Below are 27,009 nucleotides of genomic sequence, written 5' to 3' on the forward strand. Positions count from 1 at the left end.
TTTTTGATTAGATTGCGTTGTTCGGGGGTGCAATACTTTCCACGACCGATTTTTTGCAAATTTTTACAAATTTTGTAAATTTTTTAATTAAAATATATATATATAAACAACAAATCTCATCAATAAGTGCTTTTGAAGATATGTAACTCTGCTTAAAGTACAGGTTTTTACTCGAAAAGGGGTAGTGGTGCTAATATTTTTTTCGGCAATTTTTCGGCTTTTTTGAAAATTTTTTGAATTATATAAAAACTATGAATATTTTTGTGATAATTCTTTTCTGCCGTAATAACTATCTGAGAAATTACATTAATACATTGATAAATGTGTCCAGGAGAACTCGTCAAACTCTGAATACGCAAGTGGTGCTATTTTATTTTTCGCAGCTGTACCTCTGACATTTGCCTTTTCGTCCTGTTGGATTTTGATTCCAATGTTTCTTATACATAGCTTTGTCCACCATCAGGCTTTATGAAAAATGCTCCTGTATGGCGAGATTGTTTTCTCTCCAGGTAATTTCGCTTATACTTTCGGCTTCAACCGAAGTAGATTTTCCGCTTATCTTGACTATGATGATGTTCTAAGCCCAGATTTTTACACCCAGACTCATTCGTTTTTCAAAATCTAAATCTAGTGCGTCTGTTGCTGGGTGTGTAAGGCTCAAAATTGGTCCGCGTTAGTCTATTAGCTAGTATTTTATCGCTGAGTTTCTAATGCTCAGCGAACGTGTCTTACATATTTCGTCTCTGGAGTTGCAAGGGTTAGTGTTTATCTGTCTATTTATAGACTCCGTACATTTGCTTTCTTTTACCTCTCTGTTTATAATGTCTGCACATGTGCTTTCTTCTGTTATCGCAATATCTGTTAGACGTTGAGGCATGTATATGAACTTCGTATAGTTTTTTGTTTATGCCTGGACAGTTACGAACCATTTTTTTTTTGTGTCTTGTTGTCACAGATTCTGTCGTCCCTTGCAAAGTTTTTTTGTGCCAGACTTGGACTATAAAGGACAAGTGTTTCCAAAACTGCTTGTGCTTCAACCTTCAGCTTTTTTCAGTAGTCCATGCAGTGATCTAGAATTTAGAAAAGCTTGTCTAGGTCGTATACCCCGTTTTTAACACCCAGACTAATGTTTTTTGCTTAGCGACAGCTTAAGCCCCAGCGCTTGGCGACATTTAAGGATGCAATATTTTTAGTCGGCACGGAGTTGTATCATGTACTTATGCCTTGCTGAGATTACCACAGCTGCAGTATTGCTTAGAGCACCTGCTTCCTCCACACTTCTTGGCGATTTTGTAACCGGGCTACATTTCAGTCTTGAGCTTTGGCCAAAGTGGTTCAGTGAATTGGGGATCAGTCTCCTTTTGTGGTGTTCCACAGGCTATACAGTCTGTCAAAACGATTTCGATGGTTATCTGTGCATAGGGAGGTCATGCGAGTGTTAACGCAGGTCATTATGGGAACCAATGCTCAGAGCCAGAATCTTGTCGGTGAAAGCTTTCACATTAGTCGGTTTCATCTTTCTGAACCCATTAATAAAGGGAAATCAGGATAAAATGGATTTATTGAAATTTATGTAATAGGCATATTATAGACTAAAATCTTTATCAAATATAAATAAGGTATTTAATTATGTCTCCACATTCTTAGTGCCAGATTCGCCAAATTTCATATGTAAATTCATATGTGCTTTAGAGAATTTCGATTTTTTTCATAATTGACTCCCCATCCCTACATATCCTTTCACCTTTTAATTTGTAAAATTAAATTAAGTTCCCGTAGTAAGCCCAATGTGTGTTTATGTGTCCGTGCGAATCTGTGAGTGTAAGTTTGTGTGTGCGTATGCGAATAATTATTGAACTATTAATTGCTCGAAGGGTTCCGGGGATCTCGTAGTCGAGTAGTCTAGAGCTTTCTTACTTGTTTTATTAAGTCTGAGATTAGTCACTGAGTGTCATCATTTTGCCCTGCAGTATAGATTATCTTATTATTTATTTTAAGCTATACTCAGCAGCACTTTTGTTTTTTATGTTAAATTGGACGAATTATAAATTGTTAAGGAAAATTTGCTAACGTCAACCAGATTTGGCTCTTATAAAAAATTGTGTGTAAAATAAATGCCGTAAATGCCATAAAGAGGTATCCAATCAAAATCTAATTTTGGGAGGTTCTGTTTTTAGTAAAAACTTTTTACGCAACTATGCGTGTAGTGCCGTACAAGGGTTATACTGCATGATTTAGCCCAAAAATTTTGATTACCGAGGACAACAGAAAAACCTTCAGAATTTTCCACATTTATTTTGAGATTTTGTTTGATGAAGTGACGAATCCAAATTTAATATTAATTTCGAGCTCTAAAATAAGTGAATTTGGCAACACTTCTGAAACTTGCACTCAAGCATCACTATTTGGTAATCTCAAAAGTAAATCATAATAGCTTGGCAGAATTAGAATTAGTATAACCCTAAAAATTGAGTAGATTTAGGTTCTAGGTGGTTTAATATTAAGCTTTATTTTCTTTAGTGTACCTAAACTTGTTATATTCTGAAATTTTTTAAGGTCCATATGTATCACTTGCAGACCGAGTTTGCTTTGCAAAATCGATAAGTACTCCTGTTTTTTCGATAAAAAAGCTTGTTGAAATATTATTATTATTATTAAATTATTATTATAATTGAGGAAGTAAATCCAACTAAAAAAAGTTTTATTAATCAATAAAGTTCTTTAGTAATCCCACAATGTGTATGTGTGCATATGCTGTTCCTTGATCTCATAGTCGAGCAGTCTCGATTGTAACTAAATTATATAATCATTTAATATTATAATACAACAGGCTCTAACAAAATTAATGTCCTTATCTTTAGGAACTTTCTAAATATATGCGTGGTGACCAAAATGCGGAACGTGAGCTCCAAAGCATTCAATACATAATTAGCTTGGGTATTGAAAGAGAAGAATTGAGAGATGAAATTTTTGTACAATGCATGCGACAAACAACAAATAATCCCAATTTGGAGTGGACGGATCGTTTGTGGCTTCTAATGTGTCTGACAATAGTGGCTTTCCAACCGAGTAAATTGTTATTTAGGTATGTATAAGATACTTGTATTTAAATTGTATTTTTTTTTTTTTTAAACTGAACAAATTCAGTAATCAGGCTTTCGATAAGTTGGATATGTGTGTCTGTCCGTCTATCTGTTTTAATACCCTGAACCCATTGAAAATGGGAAATCAGATTATAATGGTTTTGTTAAAAGTATGTAACAGGAGAAGGAGGCGTGGTAGACCCCACAAAGTATATATATTCTTGATCAGGGCGACGAGTCGAGTCGATTTGGGCCTGTCTGTCCGTCCGTCCGTATGTATGAACGCGTCCATCTCTGAAGATAAAGGACTTGAATTTTTTTTGCTAGGTCCGTGTATATCACGCGCAATCGAGTTTATCACTAAAAATCGATAACTAATCCCGATATTTTATCATCGATTAAAAACCTTAAGCTAGTTATTTAATTATATTTCCTATGCCTTTAGAGCTAGAGCTTCCAAATAAATGTAGACTTGTGTGTATTTTATATAATTTCGGTTTTTGTTGCAACTTACCGCCCACCCCTATATCCACCACCCACACCTTTTTAAAATACGTATTTCAAGTACTATGCATTGGATTGTACATACATTTGAACATTATTATTAAGTTCTGAAAGTTTCATTAAGATCGTACGTCTAGTAATTAAATAAATTCAAATAAATTCGTTTAATGTTGCCCACACTGCAGCGCAGTTGCTGCTTACTGCGCAGTTAACAGAGAGCGTTCTAATACGTGCGTTTGTATGTATGTGTGCCTAAAAGAAGTGCAGAGTGAATAGAATATCAACTTGGAGTGTATCTCCTAGTCGAGCCCTCTCGACTAGAGTCTTTTTACTTGTTGTATATGAGTCGGTTGACATTTATTTGACAGCATCGTTTTTATACTCATTCACGAAAGTGAAACGAGTATATTGGTGTTTTTCAATGTCCTTCCGTCTGTTCATATGAACGCAATTTTTTCGGCGCATTCGCACGCACGCATGATATCACACTATACATGGATATGCATGGGTTCGCCAAACCACAAGTCTCTGTATTTATATATAATTTTATAAATAATTTTCGATAAGGTTTTTTATCGATACCAAAATAACGGGATGAGTTTATAAACTTAATATGTGCGCTGTATATACAGACATTTAAAAAATATTGAAGTCTGTAGCTTTTAGATCTTCTGAGATCGACGCGTTCATACATACGGGCAGATGGATGGGCATACAGACAGACGGGCAGATGGATGGGCATACAGACAGACGGGCAGATGGACAGACGGACGGGCAGACGGACGGACGGACAGACAGAGAGACAGGGATAAATCGGCTCAGGTTTTCAGTGTGGACTTACTATGGGAATTTAATTGTTTAACTAGTGGATTGATTAACCTCATGAGGATTTTAAATTTTGAATATGACGGACAGACAGGGCTCGTCGATATGATCAAGATTTCCTGATTTCCCACCGAACATGGATTTAGGGTATTAGGAAAGGCACTTCATTATGAAAATTCAAGTTCAAATATTGAATTCGGTAAATTTTGAATAGTTTCATATAATGTAACAAAAAAAAATTGGGTAAATAAATATTCAAATACTAATTCTTCGTTATTAATCTTTTTCTTTCAGATATTACTTTTCTTTTTTAAAAGAAAAACTTGAGGTTTTGGATGGAAAACTAAGACAGTATGCCCAGTGGTGCTTCGATAATTGCAAATGTACAAAAGTATCGACGCGATTACAACCACCTTCAAGTGTGGAAGTTGCGGTAGGTATAAAAAATAATCATTCAGGTTCATATTCGCAGCTCCAATTTATTTAAACGAAATGAGGAAAATGCCCTTCCTGTGTCTGCGTCCAGGTCATACTACCTCGCCGCAGAACCTTTTCGGCAAAGTCACAGACTTTTTCCATGCACTTCGCCAACAGCTTCTGCCAAATCGGTTCTTTCTTTTGGATTCCGTAGTTTTCCATATCTTATTTATGTAAATTCGAAAGTATCCATGGCCGGAGAGCAGTTGTTTCAAATAGAAAGACGTATCATCTTGCTTTCTCTTTATCCACTGCTCTAGATCGGGGATTATTCTAGCGGTTATTCTTTCATACGTTTCGCATGACAATCTTGGCTTCCAAGGAACTATGGTTTGCTGTCGTGTGTTATTTGCCGTCTGCTTCGAGAATTCTCTTCTTTGCCGGAGATATCATATTTACGCTCTTGGGAAAGCAAGTCAGCCGGTATGACTGATATTATCACATTCACTGTTGTGCTACGCCGACGTAATTCTCGCTCTTCTCTGCCCAGATAGCATCATTTTTCGCTTTACATCCGCGTCTAGTGTGTCTGTCCATACCTCACCCTCATATAATAATATAGCGTTTGTAGCTTTCATGAGGACTCTTCGTTTTCTTGACATTGCATGTTTTCCGCGTGGCATGCTTCAGCTATTCCCAGAAGGTGAGTTTACTGTCTAGTTAACTGTCCTCTCAGTCCTTATAAGTTTTACGCTTACTTGCATCTCTATTTCGGTTGGAATCTGCTTCCCTGTGAACAGACTTAAATCTGTTTTATGGGTGGAAAGTCCCAATCCTCCAGAGCTAAGCTTTGTATTGACGGCTGCGATATCGTCGGAATACCCAATTAGGTACGTGCCTTCAGCCATTTCCAATCTTAGGATGTAATCTTAGCGGATATTCCACAGGCCTGGTCCCAGGACCATTAGATCCTGCAAATATCAGGTATATGGAAGCGGTGCTAAAAGGAACCAAGGATATCGAGCTACCTAAAGACATTTTTGACGTCCAGCGTTGCTAGCAGAACCACTCGGCGCGAGTATGCATTTCCTGTTAGCGTAGGTCTGGCTTCCTGGACCACTTCATCGATAGCTCCCATTGTGGATTTTCCAACTCTGAATCCGTGTTGTCTGACATGCGTTTTACATCCTAAGTAGAAAAGTGCCCCGTCTTGATGTTACCACATTCAATATCTCGGCTGGTATATTGTCTGTCCTGGGATTCTTCCCCGGTGAAATTAAGGCTTAGCCATCGAAGTCAACAGGTACTCGATCATGCGTTTTGTAGATTTGTGTTGGAAATACTGTTTGGCACTGCTCCGTAGCTTCTCAGCTTCTTCTTAATATATTTTTTACAGCTTAATTTGAATACTATTAGACCTGGAGAATTCAGATTCATTTATTTAAAGATATTGATAACTAGAGTCAAATAAAAAAAAATTAAATAGCCTATAAAAATTACAACACATTATAACATTATAACCAACCCGATGGGGGTATTTAATTTGCCAATCCGGCATTTATTATTTTAGTGGATTCGAAGATTTTGTAATTTACAGATTTTGTATACCACTTCCCCTTTGCCGCCAATTAAAAACAAATAATAAGGCTCTAGTCGAGACGGCTCGACTAGGAGATACCCTGAACTCTCCAATCTGGTATTCTAATAGTTTTGCACTTCTTTTATGCACATATACATACATACACATGCATCCGCAAGCACGTATAACAACGCGCTCTGCTAGCTGCGCAGTAAGCAGCGACTGCGCTGCATTGTGGGCAAATATTATGAGAATTAACTTGTTGAATAATTTAATTGTAGACGTACAATCTGAATCAAACTTTCAGAACGTCTCTAACATTTGAAATGCGTTTTTTTTTTTAAATTGTAGGTGAAGGGAACGTGGTATCCAAATTCTGTTGAGTACAAAATGTTTATATTCATCATATGTATTTACACAGTAAATCAGAAGCTTTCAGGTCTAATAATGTTTAAATGAGGCTGCAGCTGCAGCTCAGGCTCTTCGAGATATTCGTTCAAATTTTCGATGGGTAAGCTTTTTTTTAAATACCAACGGCGTTCCCTACTCGGGCTCCAATTACAACATATTTCTTAATCATATTTAAAATTCGTATTAATATGATACTTGCTTAGGTCTATATTCAGCTGCACCTATTTATAGCACTTCTGTGTTTTCCTTCTACTAATAGTTTGTTCTATCGTCGTCAATGCATTTTATATAAAGAGCTTGTTCAGCTCAAGTGGCCTCGTCTCTGTGCCAGCGGCGCTTTTCTCGTTTTAATTTAGGATGATTGCTGTGTCTTTCGTGCAATTTTATAAAATAATATTTAGACATCTAAATGTCATTACTAGGAGAGGCAAGTGACAAGTGACCAGGGGGTAGGAAACTCAGAAACATTAGGAAAACTAGTGTTGGGGTCATGTTATTAACAGAATGCTGTTAATAGCATAGAATAGTATGGTATGGTGACACATTAGACGGACCAAATCACGCTGTTTCTACAAGAGATTCATATTATATAGCTTGAATTTACAAAGGTTGCTAATTTATATTTATAAATGCATTTTTTTTAGGCTATGAGACGACTCGGCACAATTGTCTGTCGATTTTTCTTTTTAGATTCCCGAACAAAGGCTATTGACGTTCATCCCACAGATACAGCTATCGATGCAGTACAAAAACTTGCAGATAAACTTAATTTGGCATCAATTGAAGGTTGGGCAATATTCCAATCACGTCCAGATGGCGAAGAACATATAAAAAGTTTTGAATATTTATATGATGTCATCTCCGAATGGGAGTCTAAGCAAAACTCTCCTAATAGTTACAAAAGACATTCAAATGCGTCTACATACGGAGAAAATAGATTTGTTTTTAAAAAAAGATTGTTCAAACCAACACGAGAATTATCCCAGGATCCTGTTGAAGTTGGAATGTTGTACGCCCAAGCAGTATATAGTATTGTAAAGGTAAGATATTTATTCTATACCGCCTTGCGTATCATATTTATAACCTATTTATAATCCACTTAAACGAATTGGCTGAACACTTTTCCTAACTGCTTCAAAATCTTGAAAAATGAATAACGATTTCTTAAAAATAAGTAAAAATAAAGGAAAATAGCACCCATTTGCTTTATCAAAATGATTACCAAATATTATGTTTTGGTCAAAGGAATACAAAATGGTTGCGGAATGATGAAAAATCAAATATTTTTATTTAGTTCGGCCCCTATTTGCCTCAGTTAACTCAAAAATTCTCTTCCTAAGCCTTTCATTAAGAATTTACGTTTTAAAAATATCGAATTGTCTCAATTGATTATTGGCGTACACCCGTCTTGCAAGATTACCCCAGACATTTTCTATTTTGTAGGGAACTGTCAACTGACATTCTCCTAAATACTCCTTTGTACGTCTGCTCATATGCATTATCCGTTGGAAAATTTATATACAAATTTATCAATACGACACAAAATTGTCTAAATTTTTCAAGTACATCTCGCTTTTGTCGCTTATATATCGGTAAGTTCTAAAAAACAGCTCCGCAACACAGAACATGTGTTCACATCTGACAAGCTGAACGAACGCAACCAAAAGCCTGACGAAACAATTCATATTATTGTTTCTAAGCTAATTGTTTGTACAATTAATAGAATTTAAAGTTAAAGTATGTATCTTTTGTTAAAATTTAAGTTTATGTTATATTATATATTGTGTTTGTGAAATTTGTATTTTAGTAACATTGATTACTGTATGTTGTTTGCTCTCCGTTTTTCATGTTTACCTAAGGCTTCAGTTGTGTTCCCCTCTTATTCCTCCAATGGGACTTTTAGCATTTTGTTCGTCATTATGTCTATATATTATAGGTACTTAAATTGGCTGCAAATATTTGCAAAGGTTGAAATGATTATATTTTGTTTTGCTTTGTTTTCTCGTTGGTTTTGCTTATTTTGCTTTAGACATTATTAGATCCCTTTTTATTCCTATTTTGCAAGGTTCCTATCATTGCGAGCTTTGTGGCAGCCTTCACAAAGTATATATATTCTTGATCAGGGCGACGAGCTAAGTCGATTTAGCCCTGTCTGTCCGTCCATCCGTCCGTCCGTCTGTCCGTATGTTTGAACGCGTCGATTTCAGAAGATATAAGAGCTAGATGATTTTTTTTTTTAAATGACCGTATATACAGCGCGGATGTCGAATTTAGCTTCAAAAATCGATAACTATTCCCGATATTTTATTTACGATTAAAAACATTATCAATCAAGGCAGATGCCACTGTAGCTAATTGTGAATGATTTTTAATTTTTTCAAATTTTTCAATTATTCAATAGAATATGTAGATACTATGCTGAAAGTTTCATTAAGTTCGGTTAAGTCAATCAGCTACAGCAGTTTTCCTATACGTTCAAACTTCATATACATTCAAACTTCTAGCACATTCTTAGAATCACATCAGCAGTTAGTTTGGTTTAGATTTGCTAGATGGCGCTGCAGCAGTGAATCTATTTGAGTTTTGCCATTGCAAGTTCGAACGGTGAGGTGGCGTCGTGATAAAAGGCGTGGCGCTGGATCGCGAGGTCTCGGGTTTAAACCCAGGGCGCGTCGAAATTTTTTTAATTTTAAAATTTTTATATATTTAATTAAATGAGCTTTTTTTTCTCTTATATTTTTATATAAATCGAAATTGTAATTTGAACTATACTATATGTGCGTCTCTATTAGTTTGGTTATTCTTGCACATTCATAAAGTCACATCAGCAGTTAGTTTGGTTTAGACTTGCTAGATGGCGCTGCAGCAGTGAATGTATCTATCTGGTGGCGTCGTGATATAGGGCGTGACGCTCGATCGAAAAGTCTCGGGTTCAAATCTAGGGCGTGTTGTAGTTTTTTTTTTAATTGTTATATATATTTAATTAAATGAGCTTTCTATTTCTCTTATATTTTTATATGAATCGAAATTGAAATTTTGACCATACTAAATGTGCGGCTTTATTAGTTTGTATTTAGTATTTAATCGAGCGCTCTCAACTATAGTTTTCTTACTTGCTAATAATCAGATAATTATTTTCCAAGTAGCATTTCTTAATAATTATCTAAATATACTTAATTACAATGCCTGTAAATCTAAAAGTCTTAAGCTTCTTGTTGGTTTACAAATATGATACGCATCGCATATATTCATTATATTTCTTAGGTATTAAAACAAAATAAGGAAACGAATTTGATCGTTATTTCATTTATTGACTAATAGTAATAATGTTAATTAATTAAAATAATAATAATTATATATACTGCGTAAAATTGTATCATCTATTTTTTTTCCTCTAGTGCGATGAATTCCCTGTCAGTGAAAAAGTTGCTTTACAATTAGCTGGCTTGCAAGCACAGGTAGCACTTGGAGATCCATCTAATCAGCCGAAGCCTGAATATTACTGTGATATCAACAGCTTTTTACCAAACCGAATCTCTAAAACAAGAGAACAACAATTTTGGATACCGATTCTTGCTCAAGCACATCGACAATATGGATCATCAAGAAATGAATTAACTGCTAAAGTATTGTACTTAAGTTGCGTTATGCAATACCCACTTTACGGAACAACTATGTTTAACGTAATTTATAAAGGATATTGGAGCTTTGTCAATAATATAATTTTAGGAATCAATTGTGAAGGAGTCTTATTCATTCAACCTGAAGATAAAGTCATTATATATCAGTTTAAATATTCAGATATAGAATCAATTTTAATAGATCCAAGTGATAGTTTTCTTACAATATCCCTCAATCGCACTTCTAACCACTCGCCTAGATTTACGAATGAAGATAGCATTTTTCTTGATTTGCAAAAATGTTTTGTATTTGAAACAGTACAAAAGCATGAAATCGGTGCTCTTATTATTTCATATTACCCATCACTATCAAATTGGATATTAAGTAATTTTGATTGTACTAAAAAAGGAAAAGGAATTACCAATGAAGATAGAATTAGATTGTATCAAAATGTTATTATATGCCGCAGGCAATTAATAGACTTAAATATAGTGCGAAAACCTCATGAATCGGGAGGTTTCTTACGAAACACACTGAGACGCTTATCTAAACATCGCATTGAAAAATTACGAGCAGAACAAAGAACAAGTCCTCAAGACCACGGAGAAACATATAAAGGATTTCCTCATTCATTTTGGGCATTCAGTAAACAGCAACTCACGTTTTGTCTAAGCTCATTGACGGATCAAGATGAAACTACAATGATTCAAATATTTGACTCAATTTTAAAATTTTCCGGCCTTGGAATATCAGGTAATTTTGAATTAAATTAGTTTATTAATCAGTTTTTTTACCTAAAAAAATGTGTTCGTTGTGTGAAATGTTCGTTTTCGAGGCATTCGTTAACCATTGGTTTCAGTATAATTTATAAATGATAACGTGTGGATGTGTATATATGTAGTGAAGAATGATTAGAACATTAGCTGGCAGGGTTCTGGACTAGAGCACTTTTACTTGTTTTTTGTTAGGCTGAGATAGGTAAAAATTCGTGAAATTAAATTAGGTGGTTCTCTTTCAATACTCGGAACCCATTTTCAATAGGCAATCAGGGTATAATAATTTCGTTAAAAATATGTAACAAGCAGAAGGAGGCGTGGCAGACTCCACAAAGTACATATATTCTTGATCACGGCGACGAGCTGAGTCGATTTGTCCGTATTTATGAGCGCGTCGATCTCTGAAGATATAAGAGTTAGAGACTTAAAATGGTTTTTCGTAGGTCTGTGTATATCGAGTTTATCTTCAAAAATCGATAGCTACTACCGATATTTTGTAATCGATTAATAAACTTATCGAAAGCTTGTTTTTTAATTATATCTCCTACACATTTAGAGCTAGAGCTCCTAAATTTTAAATCTGGACATATGCATTTTATACAATTTCGATTTTTGTTGTGATTAACCCCCCACCCCTATATCCAACCCCTCACCCCAACCTTTGTAAAAGCGTATTTCAAGTATTAGAGGCTTTTAAGACTTATAACGACGAGTTTCATGAGCATAGTCCATCAACAAGAAAAGTTATTAAACAATTAAGTTTCCATAGTAAGTCCATGCTTATTTATGCCGGCATCCCTATTAATGGTGCCAAACTATCGATGGCACATCGAGTGCCTGGACTCGATAGTGGACGATAATATCGTAAAAGGTATGGGATTAATAATTATAATTTTTCTTAATTTGTATCATAGCTTGCGAATGATAGTTGATCGTTTTTTCTAATATGCTCTGCTTCATAGCATAACCGAAAAAATTGTGCAGACACAATCTCGCTATGAGCGGCTCTCTTTGTTTTGTTTTGAATCGGTTTTGGTCAAGCGCATTGACTTATTGGTGTGACGATCTCAAATGAGTGTCGCGTAAAGAGTAATACGATTTTCGCTTACACAAAGACTCTCAGCAAAAGATAGTTTGACTAAAAAACTCAACAGAAATGATCTTCGTGTGCATGCAAATACATATGTCGAAGCCCTAGTATTCTTGTTGAAGCACTAGTATTCTCTTGATTAATCTCCATTGTGCAGCGAGTTTCGGCGGCAGACAAGTTCCAAACGTAACTGACTTCTTTGTCTCAACCATTTCTTGTGCTTGCCACCGAACCACACTCAGCGACAGCTCTAGAAACGCTGTCGCCCAGCTACAACGGGACATTTCCATGCTAAAAATCATATTCCAGTCACAACACACCAAACGGCTGATGCAATATTCTTATGAAATTACAATAGTTGTGAAATAGCAAACAACTCTATATGCAGGTTGCGCTCATGTGTGACCAAAACAACCACCATACTCTGTCATAGAGCATTCTTTGCTCAAGGGCATCGAACACACAGGCTCGACTCACACACGCACAAGTTCGAAGGCACGCATAAAGGAAAATAGAAGCACCATTACAGTGCGCGTCAACATATTAGTACTACTTGATCTTCGACACGGCCATCCTGACCTTAACACGGCCTCGTGTAATATTATACCAAGCTTTTCCACATACATCAATTTATTTACCAAATATTAAGCATAAGATTCCGTTTTATCTCATAAATTGATCCATTACAACTGAATATCTTTTTACATTCTTTTCTTCTTACAGTTTTATATAAAATCTTATTTCCGATTTTAGTTTTATTCTTAGGTTGACATAAATTTATCTTCCTACTTAGCTCAAATTCTTCATAATTGTTCGCATTATCATAACCTTAGCTCGTTCTACATCAAATTATCTCATGTGCCACACGCTACGATCAGAACATTTCACCATCTCTTATTTCATTACTGTCTCTTGCAACAGTGTCTCTCTCAATTACTTCATTACTGTCTCTTGCAACAACTTCTCTCTCAATTACTTCATTACTGTCTCTTGCAACAGCTTCTCTCTCAATTACTTCATTACTGTCTTTTGCAACAGCTTCTCTCAATTACTTCATTACTGTCTCTTGCAACAGCTTCAATTACTTCATTACTGTCTCTTGCAACAGCTTCAATTACTTCATTACTGTCTCTTTCAACAGCTTCACTTTCAATTATATTCAAATCTTCGTCGCAACTTTCCATTTCAATTGGTACATACCCCTCCGGTAACTTCTTTATATCATCGTGATCATACTTGTACTTTCTATTATTCGTCAATGACTTGAGAATGTACCTATCTCCGTCTAACAGATCAGATATCTGCAACGGCCCTCTAAACTTGGGACTTCATTTCGTCTGATGCCTTTCTTCATTCCTCAACAACACTATTCGCCTATTTTATATCTAACTACTTTAGCTTTGGTTTTATCAAATCGCGCTTTATTGTAAGCTCCTGCTGCTGAAATATTTTCCGCTGCCCGAGCTCTTGTTTCTACCAAATCGACCTCATGTGTCGTGTCGCACAGTGGGAGCAGCCCCAAAGGACGAGCAACCTTACCAATAAACAATTCTAAAGGACTTGCCTTTGTTACACGACTTACTGTACAATTTAAGGCTAACTGAGCCTCTCCTAACGCGTCCTGCCAAGACCGATTGCTAGTCTCAACTGCAGTTAACAGATTTTTCAAGGTGTTCATAGTCCGTTCAACTTGTCCGTTTGCTCTACTTGCTCCCGTCGCAATTAAATGCAAGCATATTTTCTGTTTAGAACAAAACTCGCTAAACTTTGTGTTGGCGAAACACCTACCCTGGTCTGCCATTATGAGGTTTGGTACTCCAAACAATGATACAGCTGATGTCACAACAATTATGCAGCTCTTAGCATCAATCTTGACCGTGTGTGTTAAATAGACAAATTTAGTGAAAGCATCTATTTGGACAATAACATACTCCTTTTGATCAGACTTCCCACTTAGTTTTCGACGAACTTTCGTATATACTTGGACATGATTTCAAACCAGTAATAGTCATAGGCCTTATCCAACGTCTTCTCCCAGCCTAAATGCATAATTGATTCATGAATCTGATTTATTACAGACCATCTGAACGCTCTTGGGACAATTGGCAAGGATCGTGTTCTACCATTCTCTTGCCCTCTCTATACTGCAAAACAAACGTGAACGTTTGTAAATATGCCCACCACCTTTGTGAGTTGCAATCAGTAAGAACGACGAACTGCCCGTCAAATAATGTCGGAAATGCTTTATAGCCATGACAACCGCAAGAGTTTCTAATTCGTAAGAACGGTATCGTGACTCAGCAGATGAAGTTGCCTTACTGAAAAACTCAACGACATGAGCCTTACTGTTGATTCTATGTAATAGAATGGCTCCGTATCCTAGAGCAACTGCATCCGTATGCAACTCAATTGGGTATTGGGGGTCAAAGATTACTAAGACTGGCTTCCGCGTAAGCAGAGAAACAACTTCTTGTCTTATGTGTTTATGTTCTGGCTTCCAGACAAACTCGTTCTTTTCCAACGTCCAAATATATAATGGCTTCATCAAACACGAAAATTCTTGTATAAATTGCCGAAAATATGATGCCAATCCGATAAATTGTCTCAAGGCCAAAACCGACTTATACAAAGAAAAAAAATATAAGTGTCGTGTCTTCACAATATTATGAATATCGTGTTATCACTATTATAAGCATCGTGTCATAAGCATCGCTTCAACAAGAATACTAGGGCTTCGACATATGTATTTGCATGCACACGAAGATCATTTCTGTTGAGTTTTTTAGTCAAACTATCTTTTGCTGAGAGTCTTTGTGTAAGCGAAAATCGTATTACTCTTTACGCGACACTCATTTGAGATCGTCACACCAATAAGTCAATGCGCTTGACCAAAACCGATTCAAAATAATACAAAGAGAGCCGCTCATAGCGAGATTGTGTCTGCACAATTTTTTCGGTTATGCTATGAAGCAGAGCATATTAGAAAAAACGATCAACTATCATTCGCAAGCTATGATAAAAATTAAGAAAAATTATAATTATTAATCCCACATCTTTTACGATATTATCGTCCAATATCAAAACAGTTAGTGCTTGACTTGAGCGAAATGAAAACTGAAATAACTGGCTCGCTCAGAGCGCGAGCGAGCTAAACCATACGCGACATAAACAATTTCTGTCGGAGTCTTTTTCATTGTTTATTTGCAGACAACGAAAAAGTGTCAACAGCTGTTTGCGAGCTATGTTTTATATGTATATTAACTATAATAGCCATCTGCAGAAAATTCAAACTTGCCAGTTCGTTTGCTTACTCAATGCAACTCTGGTTTTATCCGATAATTTATCTCGATACACCTATTCTCGCTTTTATAAATTTGTGGTGCACAAATTTATTTGTAACTAGCTGGCCCGGCAAACGTTGCATTGCCTATCCATTATTTAGGTAAAAAATTGTTGAAAGCTATGGTTGGGATACACTCTGATTAATTTAGTAATCAGATTTTCATTTAAGAACCTTATTGTATACGACATTCTTTGTTTTTTGGTTAGGTGCAAGAACAAATAATAATGGTTTGCCAACACGGGAGCATGCCACATACAATTCACCATGAGAAAAACACGCATTTTTTAGATTGAGGCCACAAATAGTCAAAGATTGGCCCTGTGATTTGTTGATCGTCATGGCGAAGGCAAGACGAATCGGGAATTGAATTCGTTTAAACTCAAAGGGCATATCTGTTGAGATAATCGGAAAACGAGGAATAACTTCCTCATCTTTAAATTTTCCTTTGAGTATCGATGCGTGAATCACGTTGCTCATCAGTTTTCTTATCACCAAACGCGTTCCATTGCACAGTTTTTGTTGGTTTTAATTTCTAAGCATGATAGCTAACGAGCCAACCTTCAGTTGTAAATTGAATTATTTCCGCCCCAAATGATGTCATTCGGAAACAGGCATTGTATTTTTGAGTGTTCGCTAGATTCCCGGGCTGCCTCTCTTTGAGAAGCACTAATTAAGACCCTTCTTTGCTGGGTACTAACGCCTTTCTCGGGCGATTTCTCCTTCGTCGTGAAATTATTGACTAGCGATATTCCGTTGCCTAACTGCATCATGGGTCCGCCGGGAAAGATTAGATCTTCTAGGACGCGGCATTTTTATTAATAGTAATACATAATACGCATAATACACATAATACAATTGAATACACTTGACTTATGATGGTGTTTAGTTTCTTATTGATTTTTATTCTTCTGAGGCCGGTTTTATATACCCAGACTCATGCATAATTTCAACCCTTAAATCTAATGTATCTATTGCTGAGTGTGTAAGGCTCAGCATTGGGCTATTACATATTCTTATCTTATCGCTGAGTGAGTAAGACTGCGTTGGTCTATTAGCTATTCTTATCCTATCGCTGAGTTTGTAAGGCTCAGCGCTCGTCTCCTTCGTAATCTGACTCTGGGGTTGCAAGGGTTGGTCTTCATTTGAATATTTATGCAGTCCGTACATGGGGCCCTTATCTTTTCACAGCGCACTACCTGCTAGTCGCTGAGTGCGTCGGAGGCATGTATACGATTATCGTATATTCATATGTTCACGCCTGAACATTCTGCGGGGGGCCAAGTATGTGACTTCCGGAATTTCTGTCTGTGGAAATCTTAATAATGTACAGGACAAATACAAATTTGATAATTAATAATATTCTTGACGAAATGATCATCAATCCAATCCTTATGTTCGTTCCTGAACAGCAATCGAGAAAACAAATACCTGAACTTTCGAGATATTTTGCTTTTTTTTTTATTTTTATCAAATGTGTGTGTTTTTTTTTTTTTTTATAAATAGTCAGGTTCGCCTGTGGCTGTGCCGTAGACTGACTGACATTTGTTTATTTACTTCTATACTATTGTATAATATGAGAGCAGGACCGAAAACTGTCGCTGTTATCAAGCCTACTGAGTATAAATGGAAATTTGAATCTTTAGGGAAGAACCGCGTTTTTCAAGTATTCGTGAAATTTTTTCAGTATTTTTAAGATCTACTATCCTACTCGTAGCGGAGCCAAATCCAACAAATCAAAAACCATGAAAATTGGTCCAGCAGATCTCGAGTTATAGCATTATTATTATTATTAGTATTTTTTTCTAATTTTAGGTCGCAGTTCTGAAGCAAGTTTCGATTGCAAAAGTAGCGACTGTGAACAGATTTCAAAAAATTGAACTGTTCATATAAGTTCAAATTTTTAAGGCTAAGAATCACTCTTTTTTATTGCGACTATCGACCACTATCGATGGTACTATCGACCTTTATCGATGGTTTGGAAATCACTATCGTCCTCAATCGATGGGGCCCACCATCGGTAGCTTGGCACCTCTAATCCCTACTGCACATATACAGTATTGCTAGGTTTTGAGAATAGAAAAATCGCTTTTAAACAAGTAATAAAGCTCTAGTGGTGACTGCTCGACTACGACATCTCCTGAACCCTTCAAGCAACTGATATTTCAATAAGAATTCGCACATACACATACACTCACACACAAAGGCGACTGGGTTTTTGGCTGCGCTGCATTGTTGGCAATATTATGAGAATTTATTTGTTGAATAATTTAATATATCAAATTTTATTTGTTATTATTATATTTATTATTATTTCTAGAAGTACGATCGTTATGAAACTTTCAGAACGTAATCATAATGTTTAAATGTATGTGTATACCGAAGCACAAGTCTCTAGTATTTGATACACGAGTTTTACAAAGATGAGGGTGAGGGGGTGGATTTAGGGGTGGCGAGTTAATTTTATTAAAAACCGAAATTGTATAAAATGCATTTTAATATACATTTTAAATTTGGAGACTCTAGCTTGAAAGATGTAGGAGATATAATTTTAAGTGATCTTCGATAAGGTTTTTTATCGATAGAAAAGTATCGGAATGAGCTATCGTTTTTTAGTGATAAACTCGATAAACTCGCACGCTATATACGGACATTTAAAAAACTTTTGAGTTCTCTAGCTCTTATATCTTCTGAGATCGACGCATTCATACATAAGGACGGACGGACGGACGGACAAGATCAAGAATATAAATACTTTGTGGGGTCTGCCACGCCTCCTTCTGCCTGTTACATACTTTTAACAAAACCATAATACCCTGATTTCCCATTTTCAATGGATTAAGGGTATACAAAGTAAATATTAAGGGGCTAATTTATGATGACTCCGAAATCTTCCACAAGGATGAAATCACAGTATCAACACCAATCCTGCAAAAATCAAGATCAACATAATAAAAGACATAAGCCTACTTGTCACAGCGGCGCCACAGATGACGAAAAAATCGCGAGATTTCTAGCGACAGACAACGGATATACTCAAATTTTCTGGCGACATAGATAGGAACTGCAGGCACAGCGAGTAGAAGAGCAAAATGAAGAGCTGAGTTCAAAGCTATTTTGGACAGCCAAGCGAGCAGATCAATAAAAATACACATTTTTAAATAAAAAGAACCACTGAAATTATTTATTTCTCTCCTTCAGGTATGAATTACCGCAACTCATGCGACTGTCCATGGGCGTGTGTGTGGACGTTTCAGGGTATCACGTAGTCGAGCAGTCTCGACTAGAGTTTTCTTACTTGTATCATTTAAATTTTCAAATACATACATATGTACATACGTATATCGAAATTGAAATTTTGAACCTAAATGTGCTTCTTTATTAGCTTAGTTCAGGGTTGTATCTATCTAGTCGAGCACTTTCAACTAGAGTTTTCTTACTTCTTTTTTTATCGATTCATTAAAATGACAAAAATAACTTAATATTATTTACAGGTGACACAATAAAACGAGTGGAGGATGAGCATGTACGAATAGTGCAATCCATTATGGATAAATGCATGAGAAAGGATTCTCTATTGAATGAACTTTATCTTCAACTTATTAAGCAAACTACGGATCACCCTGATGCTAACTCGAGGGTAAACCTGCGAAATTGGGCTTTATTGTCTGTTGCATGCAGTGTTATATTGCCATCCACAAAGGTTGTTCGAAAATACCTGATGGCACACTTAAAAAGGTGTTCTAGCGATTTTATATCTGAGGAAGGAAAGTATGCCAGATTTGCAGAAAAAGTAAGTAATTGAATAATAGTCGATACAGTTTAATTAATTAAGTATAAATACAATAGAGAAAGGTTTGCTTGTTATAATCGATCATTTTTTTCAAATTTAATTAAACCATTTAAATTAAATTTATTAACTATCGGTATTTGGTGCTAAGATACACATTTGTATAAACTGAACCCCTTGTAAATGAGATGTATTTATGAACGCGTCAATCTCAGGAGATATAAGAGCTAGAGAGTAGAAAATTTTAATGACATGACAAGTTATTAAACAATTAAATTGCCATAGTAAGCCCACACTGCAGTCAATGAAAGACGTGAAGAAGTATTGAAATAGCAGTCTCGACTTATTGCTTATTTTGGCAATTAAAGTCACCCAAGTTTTGTAATATGGACAAACGGGCGGACATGCATTTAGCAAGAATTTCAATTTAAAATTCAAATGAAATTTACAAATATTAATAAAAAAAAAATTATTACACACTAAAATATATTTATATATTTAAAAAATAATGGCATAGCGAACATTTACTGCAATTGGGAGAATTAAATATTTAAAAACAATAAAAATAAGCAAGTAAGAAAGCTCTACTCGAGACTGCTCGACTACGATCCCCTGAAACCTGCAAGCAACTTATATTTCATTTTTTTTAAAGCAAAAACTAAAAATACACAATTTTTTAATATGATTATATAACTTTAATTTATAAAGTAACTACGTGCAATTTATAAAGTGGCTTAAATAATTTTTTTCAAGTGTTTCCTAAGAACTCAAGGAACTAGACGTCGACAATGGACTCCGAGCTGTGAAGAGATATTGTGTACGACAAATCGAAGGCCATGCTATTCAAAAGTCTATTTTATGGATGGACAATATTATTCTTTTGAGTTCCATCCCAGCTCAACGGCCAATGATGTTATTCAAATAATTAAAAAAACAATTGGCCTACAGGAAAATTCTTTAGGATATGCATTGTATGAAATGTTCGGGAATACTGAAAGAAGTTTATCAAGTGAAGAGAAGGTTTGTGATGTAATGGCAAAATGGGAGCGGTATCGCAGTGTACCTAAAAAGGATTATCATCCTTTGGTAAGTGACCTTAATTTTCTACCATTAAGGTATACCTAGGGACACGATATCGAATGCAAAGTATCGCACTCATAAAAATATCGACACAAAAGCATCGATGCTGCGAGGAATCGGGTATTTATATTTGGGTGAAATGTTTATTAAATCTGAAATATATTTAATGTTTTTGGGCTAAAAAGTAAAAGTTAAAAGTACATTTTCAATTATGACTTGACTTGTTATGACTTATGGCTGATGAACTTATTATTATTGTTTTTTTTTTTTTTTTCATTAATTTAAATATAGATTTATGAGCAATATTTTTTTTTTTACTTTTTTTAATGACTTAACGAAGTCTTAAATTTAAGGCGAGCTTCGCATGGTCCCGCGTATTTTTTAATCGATATGGCCACTAACCAGAGAACACATAGACCGGACACGTAGTGTAAAGTGTTTTGCACACTTTTTTTTTGACATTACGACCCACACAACTTCGTATTTGCTCGGCTCCTCACTTTTAGGTTCAGGCAACGAAAATATTCGAAAGCACAATCATTCAGCTTCATGCGCTCGACCGAGATGGTCGATGGTTGAACAAAAGATCCCTCTGTGCTCAATGTTTCCCTTGCTCTCTCTCTCTCTCTCTGTGCTCTTTGCTCTCTCAAATGTGTATATGTGTGTATGCATGTGAGCACAAGCAGCAGCTCTGAGCTGCCAGCTCACGAAAATTGAAATTTCTTCGCAGCAAGAACCCATGCCTTCCCTTCTGTGTGAAGAGTATACCGAACTCTTTAAACCGTTTGCCAAGCTCGTACAAAATCTGTATATGTGTTTTCGAAATTATTTGTGGTAAGGGTATGAAAGCGTTGGTGCTCATAGTGAAAATGCTTTCGCGACGAATGTGCACGCACACACTCTCCCTTGCTACATGTATTATGAGAATTTGTATGTCTGTGTGCGTAGCTCTTGCTGCTTGTAGCAATTTTAGGTCCCAGCATTTGCATTTGGTTGATCTTGAGAAGTGCCTCACACTTATATGTACATATGTATGCATGTATGATTGTGTGTACGCAGGGGACGCGATGCCCACAATTGTGGAATATCACTTGTAGAAGCATTTGTATGCCTATGTGCCTTTACATGTGCGTTTGTGTGTGTGCATGTGTGTATGCATGGGACGAGAACATTGGCTGCCTACCTCAACTAAGAATTGTCTGAATGATTTTGGGCTCGAGTTGAAGAGGCGCGCTTATAACTAAAGTGACAAGTGCATATGCGAATTCTTTGTGGCACTGTGACCGTCGAATAACTCATACTGTATGTGTATGTGTGTAGTATAGTTACTCGCGCTTATATTTAAGCACCTGGATTTAATTTCAATGATCGTGGGTTGGCTATCCGAAGGAATTAAAAAAAAAAGTTTAGTACCTTATTTGGCTCAGTATACAAATGGGATGCGATTTTCGATCCTTTGTACCTGTTCATATAGTTACATACATATACAGGTGCATGCCAATAAAAAAAAAAACTTCTAAAAAGAATTGGCATATGCACTTGTCACTTTAGTTATAAGCGCGCCTCTTCAACTCGAGCCCAAAATCATTCAGACAATTCTTAGTTGAGGTAGGCAGCCAATGTTCTCGTCCCATGCATACACACATGCACACACACAAACGCACATGTAAAGGCACATAGGCATACAAATGCTTCTACAAGTGATATTCCACAATTGTGGGCATCGCGTCCCCTGCGTACACACAATCATACATGCATACATATGTACATATAAGTGTGAGGCACTTCTCAAGATCAACCAAATGCAAATGCTGGGACCTAAAATTGCTACAAGCAGCAAGAGCTACGCACACAGACATACAAATTCTCATAATACATGTAGCAAGGGAGAGTGTGTGCGTGCACATTCGTCGCGAAAGCATTTTCACTATGAGCACCAACGCTTTCATACCTTTACCACAAATAATTTCGAAAACACATATACAGATTTTGTACGAGCTTGGCAAACGGTTTAAAGAGTTCGGTATACTCTTCACACAGAAGGGAAGGCATGGGTTCTTGCTGCGAAGAAATTTCAATTTTCGTGAGCTGGCAGCTCAGAGCTGCTGCTTGTGCTCACATGCATACACACATATACACATTTGAGAGAGCAAAGAGCACAGAGAGAGAGAGAGAGAGAGAGCAAGGGAAACATTGAGCACAGAAGGATCTTTTGTTCAACCATCGACCATCTCGGTCGAGCGCATGAAGCTGAATGATTGTGCTTTCGAATATTTTCGTTGCCTGAACCTAAAAGTGAGGAGCCGAGCAAATACGAAGTTGTGTGGGTCGTAATGTCAAAAAAAAGTGTGCAAAACACTTTACACTACGTGTCCGGTCTATGTGTTCTCTGGTTAGTGATATGGCTCTAGAGATACTTGATAAGTACAAATATCGAAACCAAAAGATCGAGTACAGAATATCAGTATCGTCACCCCAATGTACCCGATACCAGAAATATAGATACTTTTTTCGTGTCCCTAGAATACTCAAAACTCTAAATTTTGCCTATAGATCTATGCTTACCATTTTATGAAATTCAGAGATATAACGAATTTGGCGTTATTTTATTAAAAATATATATTTTAACGAAATGGAAAAGTTTGAATACCATCTCTTTCCAATTATCCATTGCAATATAATTGTGCTAGTCAAGAAAGATTTTTAAAGTTTGTCTTATTTGCTTGAATTTCTGCTAGTATATCAGATTACATTATCATAAATTTTTTCGTATTTTTTTTCAATACTCACAGATTAATAGTTCTATGCAACCCCAACAACATCAAGCGTTTTTATTTAAGAAGCATTTGTTTTATGATGCTTACATTAATCTGGATGACGCAATCGAAAAAGAATTACTTTATCATCAATTATTGCATTCTCTAAGAAGTGAACGATATCCTATAACCGAAATGGAAGCAATAATGCTTACTGCCCTTCAAGCTCAATTGGAACTTGGAGATTATTCTGACAATGTCAATGACTACGGATCTGTTGCCAGTCATTGTTTACCACCACGGTTCGTGCCGAATATCCCTCATGGAGCCGTTGCAATGCATCACCAAAGTTTGAAGGGAATGTTGCCGGTAGAAGCGAAAAAATCATTTTTGAATTTAATACAAAGTTGGCCGCTTCATCGTGCAACAATTTTTGACGTAATGGTAAGTATAATTATTAAATGGGGAGAGAGAGAGAAAGAAAGAGTGAAATAGAGAGTGAGAGAGAGGGATAAAAAGAGATAGAGATAGAGTGAGAGAGAGCGAGAGAGAGAGAGAGAGAGAGTGAGAGAGAAAGATAAAAAGAGATAGAGAAAGAAGAGATAGAGATAGAGATTGAGATCGATATCATCGATTGTTGAAAATGGGAATTTAAATCGTTTTTGATTCGAAACAGAGTATTCAATAACTTAAATCATAGACTATAATTTAACTGTAAAAATTAATTGAGAATATTGAAACGCAAAATTTAAATACATATAAATACACGCTCCTGATGCTATAAAATAAGCATTAGTTTCAAATGTAGCTGGTAGCAAAATAATTATTTGCCACTAGTGTTGTCTGTTATATTTAGAGACTGACTATTTTACTAAAAGCCTTAAAATCAGTAATAAATTTATATCTGCTACACCTATAAAACTATAGTCTTGAATGTCGACTCATATGTGTTTTATAGAATTTCTCCTTTATTTAAAGTTTACTCCCCACCCCTAAGTGGATATATACACACTCATATCTGTAAAAGGCGTTCAAATACACATTGGAGCCAATGTTTATGCGTACGTGCTTATTTTTGTGTGTGTGTCTGTGCATGTGACAGACGGGCCAAATCGATTCAGTGCGGCGCCCTAACCAAGAATATATTTACTTTATTGGGTCTATAATGTCTCCTTCTGTTACATACATTTCAAAAAAACATTCCCTTATTTCGTATTTTCAATGGGGAAAACGCTTGCTTCGCTTCGGGAATTCGCTTGCTGATGGGGTATGAATGAGTATTCCGCAGTCTATAACGTCTGACTGCAAAGTTCTTACTAGTTTAAATTTCTCAAATATTCAAAGGAATATGTAGATCATATGCTGAAAATTTCATTATATTCCGTAAGTACATCGACGTTAAAACAAGTAAGAAGGCTCTAGTCGAGACTGCTCGACTAGGAGATACCCTGAACCCTCCATCTGATTTTCTAATAGTTTTGCACTTCTTATATGCACATATACATACATACACATGCATCCGCACGCACGTACAACAACGCGCTCTGCTCACTGCGCAGTAATCAGCGACTGCGCTTGGACTGCGCTGCAATGTGGGCAATATTATGAGAATTTATTTGTTGAATAAATTAATTTCTAGACGAACAATCTAAATCAGTACGTAATCATAATATTCAAATGTATGTACATTCCAAAGCACATGAGTCTAGTATTTGAAATGCGTTTTTTACAAATTGGTGGATAATTGGGCGTGGTATCCAAAATGTGTAAATTACAAAATATTTGTCTTAATCATATGTATATACACGGTAAATCTGAAGTCTCCAGCTCTAATAGTGTTCAAATGAGGCTGAAAAAACAAAATAAATTTTTCGATTATTCTCGATAAATAAGTTATCGGATGATTAATCGAAAAAATAAAGCAAACTTGTACTGCGTATGGTATACACGAGTATGCATGCCAAATTTCCGCTCTCTAGCATTTCTATCTTCTTAGTTCGACGCACTCATACAGACGGACGGACGGACAAAGGGACAGACGGACAGGGCTATATCGACTCAGCTCGTCGTCCTGATCAAGAATATATATACTTTATGGGGTCTGCGATGATTCCTTCTGCCAGTTACATATGTTTTCGCATAACCAATATGCCCTGTTTTCCGATTTTCAATGGGCTTAGGTTATAAAAATAATAAAATATTTGGCCAATAAACAAACGTATATATACGTGTGCACATAAACATTTAAATTTCTTTTATCACATTCTTAAAATCACATCAGCAGTTAATTCAGTTTTGCTAGATGACGCTGAATCAGTGAATCTATTTCAGTTTTGACATCACAATTGACTAGTGGCGCGACGGTCGATCGAGATTTCTCTACCTCGAAAACAGAGCGCGCAATTTATGTTTATTTATTTAGCGTCAAAATATTTATATATTAATTAAACAATATTTCTATTTCTCTTATATATTCAAATACATCGAAATTGAAATTGTAACCATACTAAAAGTGGTTTCTATTAGTTTGGTTTAGGATAGTATCTAGTCGAGCCCCCTCGACTTGAGTTTTCTTTCTTGAGTATGTCTGTATGTTTGAACGCGTCGATCTCATATAAATAAGAGCTAGAGACTTGAAATTTGTTTCAAGATGTCATTTATAGCGCGGATATCTAGTTTATCTCCATAAATCAAGAAATAAAAATCTTTTTAAAAATCAGTAATAAATTTATTTCTGCCACATCTTGAAAGTGACCCAATTTTAAATTTAGATTTACATATATATAAATTTACGCCCCGCCCTTAAATCCAACCTAGAGGTGGGCACGGGCCGACTTTTTTGCATCCGGCTCGATCCGCCCACGGTCAGACGCTCAATTTTATCCATAGCCGAAAGCAAAAAATTTTTCAGACGTGCAACCAACCCGCCCGAAACAATTACAAACGTAGTCGGGCGTTGCAACTCATTCAGACTTCATGAGCAGTTTAGTATCTAATTTTAGCTCTAATACTGTCAGCTCATAGAACAAGCTAACGGTAACTTAGTTTAGGCTCAAAAAATGAAAAAATTGGAGGGTATTCCTTGATATGCCACGCTTCTGAAAGGCGTAAGAATATTATTTGGGGAATCGATGAGGAGGTCACTGGTAACTTAACTATCCAAATTTGAAGCTTCTGGCTCTTATACTTTAGGATATACAGTTTGCCACGCCCCATTTGGGACGCAGTCTATTTCGGCGCTATTGAAGCTAGAGACTTGAAATTTTGAACATATACACGTGAATATCTCCGATTTATAAATTTTCCGGATTCACCCACTAGGAATATGTATTCTCCGTTTCGATTCTTTAAAGATGGGTGGAAAATTATATATCTATGCCTACTAGAGGCGTGGCAAATCGGACCTGAAGATATAGTAATATAGAGACCTGAAATTTGATAAATATACGCAGGTTGACCTTCCAAGCCCAAAGAGCAATAATGGATTTATCTCCGCGCAAAGGTGGCATGGCAAATGGTAAATTTGCATAGTTAAGTAACTAGTAATCTCCTCTATCGATTCCTCAAATAATATTGTTACGTTTCTTTAGAGGCGTGGTATATCGAATAATACCCTGTAATTTTCACATTATTTTTTATTTTTAATATAGGTTACTGTTAGCTTGTTCTATTTTCTACAATATTAGAGCAAAACTTGACTACTAAATTGCTGATTGCATGAGTATTCCGCAGTCAGT

General features: G+C 36.0%; 1 protein-coding gene across 1 annotated transcript in view; it reads left to right on the top strand.

Annotated features, from left to right (window-relative positions):
• Positions 1 to 7,463: 7,463 nt before the first annotated feature.
• Positions 7,464 to 27,009, top strand: part of LOC115565294 (myosin-VIIa-like) — a 29,504-nt gene continuing 9,958 nt past the window's right edge. The window contains exons 1-5 of the mRNA XM_089261124.1: positions 7,464 to 7,859; positions 10,218 to 11,193; positions 19,141 to 19,439; positions 20,190 to 20,522; positions 23,309 to 23,716. Coding sequence (XP_089117250.1) covers positions 7,467 to 7,859; positions 10,218 to 11,193; positions 19,141 to 19,439; positions 20,190 to 20,522; positions 23,309 to 23,716 — 2,409 coding nt within the window. The 5' untranslated portion in view covers positions 7,464 to 7,466. The remainder of the gene's footprint in view (positions 7,860 to 10,217; positions 11,194 to 19,140; positions 19,440 to 20,189; positions 20,523 to 23,308; positions 23,717 to 27,009) is intronic.

The sequence above is a fragment of the Drosophila navojoa genome, chromosome 2 (assembly GCF_054131105.1).
Source record: "Drosophila navojoa isolate 15081-1374.11 chromosome 2, UAZ_NAV_1.0, whole genome shotgun sequence".
Lineage (NCBI taxonomy): Eukaryota > Metazoa > Arthropoda > Insecta > Diptera > Drosophilidae > Drosophila > Drosophila navojoa.